At 46.2% G+C, this 10,203-nt stretch overlaps 1 protein-coding gene across 15 annotated transcripts in view; it reads right to left on the bottom strand.

The window, feature by feature from the left end:
• Positions 1–998: 998 nt before the first annotated feature.
• The window catches only part of Raskol (Ras GTPase-activating protein raskol), a 365,041-nt gene continuing 355,836 nt past the window's right edge, over positions 999–10,203 (bottom strand). For 14 of the 15 annotated variants that reach the window (XM_076819087.1, XM_076819088.1, XM_076819082.1 and 11 more), the window contains 4 exons: positions 9,448–9,614; positions 7,736–9,373; positions 6,710–6,834; positions 999–4,122 (listed from right to left, as the gene is read on the bottom strand). In XM_076819087.1, coding sequence (XP_076675202.1) covers positions 3,852–4,122; positions 6,710–6,834; positions 7,736–9,373; positions 9,448–9,614 — 2,201 coding nt within the window. In that variant the 3' untranslated portion in view covers positions 999–3,851. The remainder of the gene's footprint in view (positions 4,123–6,709; positions 6,835–7,735; positions 9,374–9,447; positions 9,615–10,203) is intronic. The other variant, XM_076819084.1, reaches the window with a different exon arrangement.

Here is a 10,203-nt window from a genome sequence, read left to right as displayed (position 1 = left end):
CGACATCATGTGCTCCTGTTACAAAGCCCAATTTTGTGCATTCTGAAAATTTTTGCCAGATGTTGGCCCAGGTATCAGGAGAACATGAAGCGAAAAGAGGTATTCTGAATTTCAGCTTCGAAGGCATCCTCGATTCTCTCTCCGAAGACTTCACTTAGTGCCACCTCTTTCGACATCATGTTCTCCTAGTACATAGCCCAATTTTGTGCATTCTGAAAAGTTTTGCCAGATTTTGGCCCAGGTATCAGGAGAACATGAAGCGAAAAGAGGTATTCTGAATTTCAGCTTCGAAGGCATCCTCGATTCTCTCTCCGAAGACTTTACTTAGTGCCACCTCTTTCGACATCATGTTCTCCTAGTACATAGCCCAATTTTGTGCATTCTGAAAAGTTTTGCCAGATTTTGGCCCAGGTATCAGGAGAACATGAAGCGAAAAGAGGTATTCTGAATTTCAGCTTCGAAGGCATCCTCGATTCTCTCTCCGAAGACTTTACTTAGTGCCACCTCTTTCGACATCATGTTCTCCTAGTACATAGCCCAATTTTTGGGCGTTCTGAAAATTTTTGCCAGTTTTTGGCCAATATATCAGGAGAACATGCAGTGGAAAGAGGTATACTAAATTTCAGCATCAAAGGCATCGCCTTAAAGTTGCAAAAAAGAGGCGCAGATATATGAGCAGATTTTGGCCTGGGAGAGGTTTCATTCGAAAGAAGAAGATTCAATGTGTAGCATAATTCTTTACAATTAATCAATTAATGGGGTTTATTTTTATACTCTGGTTCTTCGTTAATTATGCACTTTCTAAGAGTCGTTTCAGCGCTTTCGGAATTAGGTCTTAAAATATAAACTCGCAACTACTTAGTTATACATTTGCAATAACTTTCGTCATAATTAATTACTTGTTTCATTATTTATTATTTGGAACTTACTCAGGTGCATTTACACATTCGAATCTGAACAGAATGCTTTTGGGTCTCGCAAAGGAAAAAACAAATGTATACGTAATATGTCTAATCATATTTATTTGTTCATGTACTGTTACTAGTAGATGCTATACGCTTAAATACAGATGATGTATTGCAGAAACGAATATACCAAAAAACTTAGCAATGTACACGCTATTCGAGTCATTTTAAATAGATTATTTATCCATTATCGATTACATCGTCCAACAAGAGTGGGCCGGAGGGGGTAGGGGGTGGGATACCGTTAAATATATTAATTTCATTGTGCAAACACTCGACGATTGAAAACAGCTTCAAAGATCGTGTTAAAGAAAGTACAAAAAAGATGGGAAATGGATGATGATCAACTGGAGTTGGGGGGGGGACAGGAACGGGAGTGGGGTGTGTGTGTGTGAAAGAAACAGGGAAGATGTATACATGCACATATATATATATCTCTATACAAAAATAATCGACGGAAGGCGAGAAAATTAAAACGCTCTCACTGACGATCGATAATAAGCTATGATACAAGGTCCGACGAGAATAATACTTTTTTTTCCTCCGAATGAGATTAGACTGGATTTGTAATCTCCTCTCACTCGTCTCATCCGTTCATGCATACACACGCGCACGAACATGCACACGCGCACATGTTCTCTCACTTAAGACGCCCGCGCGCAATCTCGTTCGCTCGATTCTCCTTTCTCTCACTCTTTCTCGCTGCACAACGGTTGCAATCGAACGCTGCTTTTGCTGTGATGTAAAAAAGAAACAAACGAATAAAGAAAAGAAAAAAAAAGGGAAAAGAAACAGAAACGTAACACACTAACGCTCGCGAGCGGAGACGAGACGCGGTCAATAGTGTTGTCCAACTTTCATGCATGACGCGTTTGGCTGTGCGGGACTAATTAAGAAAGAAATTAAAAAGAAAGAAAATCCGCGCGCGGCTAAGAAATATCTCGATGCTCGAGTGTCGCGAGCTTCTCGCGTCGCGCGCAACGCCCCTCCTCTTCTCCGCCGTCACCGTATTCCGAGTTCCATCGCGTGGAAACAGCGCGGCACGCGTCGACGAAACGAAATACATATTTATACATATATATCTTACACAAATCTCGGCGCTCCCTTTTTACAATGAAAACCACTTCATCATCTTTGGTAGAAACTACTAAATAAATATTGTCGCTTAGAGTAAGAATCGGTGTTTGGATCAAGCAAACGTGCAAGCTTCCTCTGGCAGGTCTGCCAACTGAACTCGAGTACCTCGTTCGGGAGGGGGGGGGGGGGTGTTTCTCGCCGTGGATATTTCAAATCGTCCCCTTTTCGCATTTCTTTCTCGCGCAACGAATGTCGCGAATGGTCCGAGGTAAGGACGACGATGGGAGTATGTTCTTTTAAAAAAAAAAGAAATGAAAAATCTGCTATATGGATGGTTCCGTAGGTCTCGTGTAAATGAAGGAATTCTTCGAGAGGAAACTAGAAAAATATACACGCATGTACAAGGTATCCTGAAGTACGGCTCGCGGTGCTTAAGGTTGCTGTTACGCGTCGCTGTGACGAACGCCGATACGATATATAATGCATAGTCTTCTAGACAAGTACGGTGCATGCTGTTGTGCGTCGAAGTGTAGGGTGTATAAAAGAAACCGGTAATGGTCGTGGCTTTCGCGGACGAATCAGCAAGTGTAGATCGCTGGGGACCTGATACAAAAATTTGTCGCCAAGCTCACCTTCGCCAAGAAGCTCGCGAAGAGTACCCAAAAGAACCGTGCGTCTCGAGCGAACCCTTTCCCAGTAAAAGACTGTTAAAACTGTGGCCAATTAGATGGCACTTAAAGGTGTCCGCACAACGCAACTGACCAGAACATTAACGCTCTTTTGCGACGAAACGGTTCGCTCGGGAGACACGCTTCCTCCTGAACTTTTCACTGTCCGCTCGAGTAGAGTACGTACAAACGGATAAAAAAATTTAACCCCGAACATTATCGCCAAGATACGAACTTCGCCAATCTCTATCGACCCAGGCGAAAGGAACGCGAGGTAAAAACGAAGCAACTGGGACAGACATCGTTCACCGTCTGGCGGCGGCTCGTCTACTGTACTCCCAATGTTCCATCCACCGCCAGACGAGTCGATCGACCTCTCGCCAGCCCGTCCTATCGATTCCTGGCCATCTTCCCTCGCACTCGACCGAAATACCCATCCATGAGGTCTCACTTGCGCGTCGACTTTTCCGTTCGTTCGCGTCGAACGAAGAAAAGCCACCGGGACGAGAGTTACCGGGTGAATGCTTGACGAACACGATCGATCGACGTCCACGTTCGAACTAGAGAGCTTCGCCATTTCGATCGCGAACGACAGGGTTTGGGGGAGGCCTCGCAACCTCCCCGGGGGTACAAATAATCCTAACGCTATGTCGCGTGAAATTCGACGCGAATTATCTAGTTAAACCGTTTGCCTAATCACTAGGTAGCCTCTATTTTCGCACGATTCTCGTTCTCTCCCACGAACGCGTCTCCCCTCTGTCCACGGCGCCCCCCGGTTACCTAGGTTCGTCAAACCTAGCACTGACGCGAGGAGGTTCGTGGGTTTCGCGGTACTCTCGAGCAACGAGCCTGAGGAGGGTCGGTCCACGGGTTTTCAACGAGGAAGAGGATGGTCCAGAGAGACCAAGACCCGTCCCCTTCGATGTTCCAATCACGCGAACCCCTTCGACAGGCTCGTGGCCGGGGATCTAGCAACGATCGACAATCTAGCGACATCCTCGGGTGACCCCGTGCCACCTCGAGGCAGTGGGCGACAGAGAGCAATTCCCAATCTCGCGACTCCGCCCATCTTCGTTCCCTCTTGGTTCACCGGGTCTGCTCCTGCGCGGGGAGGGTCCATAGCGGTGTCCCCAGGCAGGCTTCAACAGGACGAGCTCTTCAGCTCGCCGATGTCGGCGATGTTCTGCAGCAACGCGGCTGCCTCACTGCTCAGCTGGGTCTTCGCGTTGTACCGTTGCTTCAGGGTGCTCAATGCGGACAACAGTCTTGTGTTTGACGTCATCAGACGCGAGTTCGCGGCGTCCAGGGCGGCTATTTGCTGCTCCTGCGCGTCGATCACGCGCTGCTTGTACGACAGCGTGGCCGACATCTTCTGTTGCTCGCGGCGCAGCTCCTCCTCCACGGAGATTAACCTACAATGAACAGAAGAGCAATCGGTTCAGCGAGCTACGCTTTAACAGGGACGCTGGGAGGTCTGTTCTCATGGCGAGCTACGTAGAGCTCGCTGCTATTCCATGGAGCACCCTCTGGGACCCCCATAGTGCTCGATCCTAAGGACTGGATCGAGGTGTCCTTTCAGAGACAGATATGCGGGTTCTTCTAGGGGAACGGAGGATGCTCCGATGGTTCTGAGCGCACACGGAACTGAGCTTCGCCTGTTAAGTCTCTCTGTAGCGTTTTCTATGCTTTCTTTATGGCTTTTCATGGTCTATGTACACTTGGAAGCCGCGATGGATGGTGGCGAGAGAACCACGAGGCCAGAGAGATTTTACAGGGAGGCCAGAGAGGATCCAAGCGCACCACGATGCATATTTAAGAACTGAACATCAATGTACTCGGAAAACGAAATACAAAGGAAGCAGCGAAGTGTGTCTGGTAGAAAATATCCATACGTTCGGAGAATTAAAGAAAGTAAAAGAAAAAGAGGGTAAAGAATCAGACCAACAATGCATGATTACACGGGGGAGGTTTCCTTTGAGTAAAGAAGCAAAGCGGTCTGCTTCTCTGCGAACAGTCGCAGTGGGGTTTGTAAGTTGAAGCGTGTGAGTGGTGGCCGTGGAAGAAACGTTCAGGATAAAACACTCGATGGAGTATTTAGAGTTAATTCCCACAAGACACAAAGTTGCTAGTTAGTCTAATGCCCTTTCCTCCGATTATTTACAAACAGTTTTGTTACACAGATATTTCTCTTTTACCCCTACTCTGCCACTTCAATGGGAAATGACTATTTCTTTTAACAAAATTATTTGGTATTCCCTATCTTCTTTCATACAGGGTGTTTCGTAACTGCTACAAGTGATTCTACGTAAAAAGTAACTCAAAAATACAGAATAAATTTTTGTCGTAACTTGTTTTGTCGCGTGTACGTAATTTAAAAGTAAAAAAAAACAGTTTAAACCCTTTTATTGCACACTTTTACAGAGCACAAAATACTATTAAATTTTCATTCTAACAGAGTTCTTTATACCCACTACAGTTTTCGAGGAAGCACACATTAATCTTTAAGGGGTGTTTCCATCCTGAAGAACCAAAACGTAGCAACCAAGAAATTACTTTTACAGTGGTTCCCTACGAACCCGCAAAGTTTCAAACGAATCACAATTTCCGGCTTACCGAACTTCCCTTGTAAGCAACTTACGACAAAATTTTCTATATTTCCGACTTCTGATTTTCAGTATCCTGAATGTTCCTTTATCGCGACACGCTAGACAGACCCGATATAAGGAGACCGGTATACTTGCAGAGTGATCCGTGCACACGTGAAAAAGAACCGTGATGTGTACGAGGCAAGGCTTGTGATCGGTGAGAAATTCGGTGGAGAGAGTATTCGACGGCATGTGACTGACAGAATGTTTCTTTGGACGGTGATGTAAGCAAGTACGCGCTGAGGGGTTGGTGAGAATGCTTTCGTCGGGCACTGGGTTCAGAGTACAGAATTGGGTGAGCTGATTAACAATCTAACTTGTCGTATCGGACAATGGCAACGCTTCATAGCGACAAGTATATCGCACACGTGTTTTATATATACATATATATATATGTGTATGTATATATAAATAACTGTCGGACAAAAACCAAGAAATAGAGCGATGATACATATATATATACATATTTCATCGTTCTATTTCTTGGTTTTATATATATATAATATATAAATATGTTATGCTAGAAACGTGTGACGTAAAAACGTAAGAAAGCTTAGAAATATAATTGACTCTTACACCAAGGTCCAGATCAAGCCAGAGTATACCAAATGCAGCGGATAGAATGCACAGGAACACACAATCAATTAAACATACATTATTTTGAGAACAGTAAACCGGGTGGTTTCGGATTTACGGGGGACAGCGTTTCTCTCTGTTCCCGTTAAACTATATATATATATTTCGTTGCACAGAAGAAAACGTAGATTCACTGTCTCTTCTATTTACACCTTAGCCCTTAAATCTCGAATGCTTTACATTTACACGCTGGGCAGACAGAGCTGAACGAGGATACTCCTGGGAACAAAACCACAATGAATCTATTAAAACGTAACACCTGTATATACCTAAGTAGAGCCACGAAGAATGTTCGACGAAAGTACCAAGGGTATCTAGTCTATTAAAGCTACTAGGAGCCGCAGTGGGGTACATTCAGCTCTGCCTTCCTTTAATCGCGCTCCAGGAACCATTTCCGCGTGGATCAAAGGCAAACGATGAGAACCGTGCTGAAGGAAGAACCGTCGAAGTCTGCTGACGCTCCTTCGACCGTTCTTGCGTCGAATGAAATCGCGATTAGGCAAGAAGTGAGGTAGAGAGGATGGAAGAAGAGAGCCGAAGTGACGCCGAGCATGAGAGACAGAAGGCCTCGAGTGATACGCGGAGATAGAGAACAATGGTAAGTTATAATCTGGGTGGGGGCGTGATTAAGAGGGGGTGGTTTGGGTCCACACTTAGGCAGAGAATCGAGTTTGGTGATCGACGGGGTTAGCTGACGCGTTAATGAGGGATTAAGTACCTGGAGATGATGCTCTTCATCTTGGTATCCGGTGCAACGCCGTCTATATCGGTATCCTCGGTTGCGCCTAACCGGGCCCTCAGTCGATCTACGCTACTCTGCAGCCTCTCGATTTCAACTTCGTACTGGAAACGAAGAGACGTGGCGATGTTAGTTACAAGACACGCATAAGTACACAGAGAAAGGCGCGTAATGTTTTTCGGAGCGGGCGTTCCGTTAGGCGACAGAGATCAGAGAGAGAAAGAGAGAGAGAGAGAGAACGTGAAAATGGCACGCGGAAAGAGGAACTTGTTATTCACAACGGTAACGCGTTACGGCGACTTATGTACATACAAGAGTTAAAGGTGAATCGTATGAGAATTATAAGTTCCTCTTTTGGCTCTGCGAACGTTTCGAGCTAAAGAGTGGCCTTTCAGTTGCTGCGTCGTCGGCTTGGCTGCAGCTGCAAGTTTTGGGGGGCTGTTAGACTTGGCTTCCTCAATGACGAACGAACTTGGTGGAGGTTTCGTACCTGGTATTGATTTTAATCGTTTCGATGGTGAGTTTTCTGGGTGGGTGTAGTTTGAAGGCTGGTTTGAGAACTTGGATGATATGAGAGGGTTGTGAGTAAAAGAATTTTAGGGCCCGATAGTTCTGTAGAGCTATATTTATGAAAGTTTCAATTATATGAAAGACAGTGTTTTCTTCTGAATGAATTAATATGTCTTCAGGTGGTAGTGATGGGATTAAACAACTCACAAGTAATATGGAAATTATAGGGAGCATATTCAAATCCTATATAAGTAGTTTAAAGAAATAAAGTCGGAAGTTAGGAGCCCAGTACTTAATTACTTTTACCAGCTCAAAACAATCACTATTTCTGCAAGTGTTTGCGTTACAAATAGCAAGTACACTGCACAACGAGAACCTTCTACACAAGACTAGTTCCACTGTTTCAGATTTGGTAAAATCCCACATTTAATACTTTCGTTCGTCATCAAAGAAACCAAGTGCCAAAATACAAGCGTAGAACAAGCGATGCGTTACCTGATCGATGCTTCGGTGACTACGGGACTTGCTCCTCCTAGTCGTGCAGCTCTCCTCTTCACTAGTATCAGAGAGATCCCGCGTCGAGTCCAGGGACAATCTCCTCCTCAGCTTCGTGCAGCAAACTTGATTCTGTTCCGAGTTATTCCTGTGCGTCTGGTTAGTCTGCCTCCACTGGTTCTGGCTGTTCCTCTGCAGGTTCCTCACGTTGTTCTGGGGTGGAGGCGATGGGCTGAGATCGACGCCTCTCACGCCCTCCACTCCGCCGCCGCTCCCTTCCCTCTCCTCGGAGCTACTGCTGCCTCTCCTCCCGCTTCTGCCGTGATTCGGTTCCATGTGATACACAGGGTTGGCGAAAGCGAGGGGCGCGGCGTTAAGAATGTGCGCGTTAGCGTTGTTGCTGCTGAGGTCCACGGGGCTGGAGCTTTGACTATACGCCGCAAAGCTCTGATACCCAGACGAGGCGACGTTGCTCAGCTGGGAGATGGATATCTGGGAGCCCTTCTGCGACTTGGACTCGGACACCTCGTCGTCGGCGTACCTCAGCAGGTCCGACAGCTCCACCAGGTTACCATTGGCAGTCGTGTTGTTACTGGTCTTGCTGTTGTTGTAGTTATTATTCGGCTGGTGGTTGATCGAGAGCGTCAGATTCGACGAAGGGTTCACCACGACGTTCGCGTTCACAGTAGTTTTCGAGACATTGTTGTAGTTCTGGTGCTGCGTCTGGTTCGCGTTCTCCTCCTTGTTGCAGTGGTTCCTGCTCGTCGATCTCGAGACGTTGTAGTTATTATGATTGTAATTATCCTCCCTGTCATGGATGTCGAGGGTCTGCAGCCGCGCCATGTTGTGCCGGTGGTTCTGCTGCTGCTGCTGCTGCTGTTGCTGTTGCTGTTGCTGGGAGACGATGGTGCATATGTTGGACTGGTTGTTCTGCGACGTGATGTTGTAGTTGGAGTCCTTTAAATTGCTGTGGCTTTCTGATCGCGTGGGGCTGGTGGGGTGCGTTTGGCAGTGATTCACGTTCGCCAAACTCGCGCTGGCTGTGAGTCTGAAGCCCGCGCCCGTTCTGTTCGAACCTATCGCCCTGTGTTGCCGGACTATCGGGGTTGGTGAACGGGACACAAAGGCTGGCGGTTCTAGAGGATAGTCGTCGGTGGTGATTTGCAGCTGTAGCTTGCCGTTGGTCGGCATGTAAGCGTTTCGGGGAAGGGTGGCGGCCCTGGCGACGTTCGGGCTGCGCGAGCTGTTGTGGCCTAGGGTGTTCGATTGCAGTACCTCGTTGCTGTCTCTGATGGTTCCGTTGAGGGTGCTGTGGTTGCTGAGCGTAGACGTCGCCGATACAGAGAGGTTCGTGTTGCTGTTCGCGATCGTTGGGTCGTTGTAACGGAATATATTGTTCTGCAAGTTCGGGTAGCGATGGGCGGCTGGCACTGGACTTGGACCAGGCTGGTCCAGGGCTAGGGAGATCCGTTCTAAAATCTCTGGCAGCCTCGACGGGGGCAGTGACGAGGAAGACGAGGAGATTGTGACTAAACTCTCGCGTAAAAGGGCATGCAAGAGGGACAGCTGCTTCCCCAGGTCGATGTAGCCGTCGAATTCTAAGGAATTGTTGGCTGGCGCGTCCTTTGGCAATGGGCTCTGTAAAGGAACATCTGATTGGTTATGAATTTCGAGCGTGGACGTCGCGATGGTGAACGAAGGATTGAACGTACGCTGATCAGCTGGAGGAAGTTCTTCATGGACGGAGCCTCGCGCTCCAGGAGATCGTTCATGAACTCCATGAAGTTCTCTTTCCCTTGGAATCTCGTGAAGTTCGCGAGAGTTTGGAGCGTCTTGGCGACGAGGGTGAGATTCCTCGCTGCCTTTTCGTTTGGGTATTCTGGAAATAATTGAAACACCCTTTGTTTCAATATTGTTCGTCTATAATCCTCTAAAAAGCATCAGTTTGTGAAAGTCATGGTAATATTAACATTTATTTTGCATAGAATAACCATGTAACTGTTAAAACTATATATGAATAAGTGTGGGAAGCAATTTTCAAAATTTGTTTCTCCATCTTTATGTTATTTGCGACCGTATACATTTGTTTGGTGTTTAAAATAAAATTCATGCAGAATTGGGTGAATCATCCAATATATATATTATTTTACTAATTAAGAATTTATCTAATTCTGCGTGGTCCGATTATATTCCCCACAATCCCTCGCTAGCGTAGCTGCGTAATATTATAGTAAACAGGCAGATAAAGCAATAAAATATCAGAAAAGATAAATACTATTATTACTCTATGTCGCATTTGTGGCAATGATATAAAAGCACAGCTATCTTATCCTTTCGAACTCAAGTTGCATCGTAAAACACATATAACAGACAACACTCGGTAGAAATGTTATTTTCCAGGAAGTGTTATTAGGAATCACGAATCACTCATCTATGACTAAGAACTGCAACTGCAATTGGAAACTGGA

This window comes from Andrena cerasifolii, chromosome 8, assembly GCF_050908995.1.
Source record: "Andrena cerasifolii isolate SP2316 chromosome 8, iyAndCera1_principal, whole genome shotgun sequence".
In the NCBI taxonomy this organism is placed as follows: domain Eukaryota; kingdom Metazoa; phylum Arthropoda; class Insecta; order Hymenoptera; family Andrenidae; genus Andrena; species Andrena cerasifolii.
This window is presented reverse-complemented; position numbering and strand designations above follow the sequence as displayed.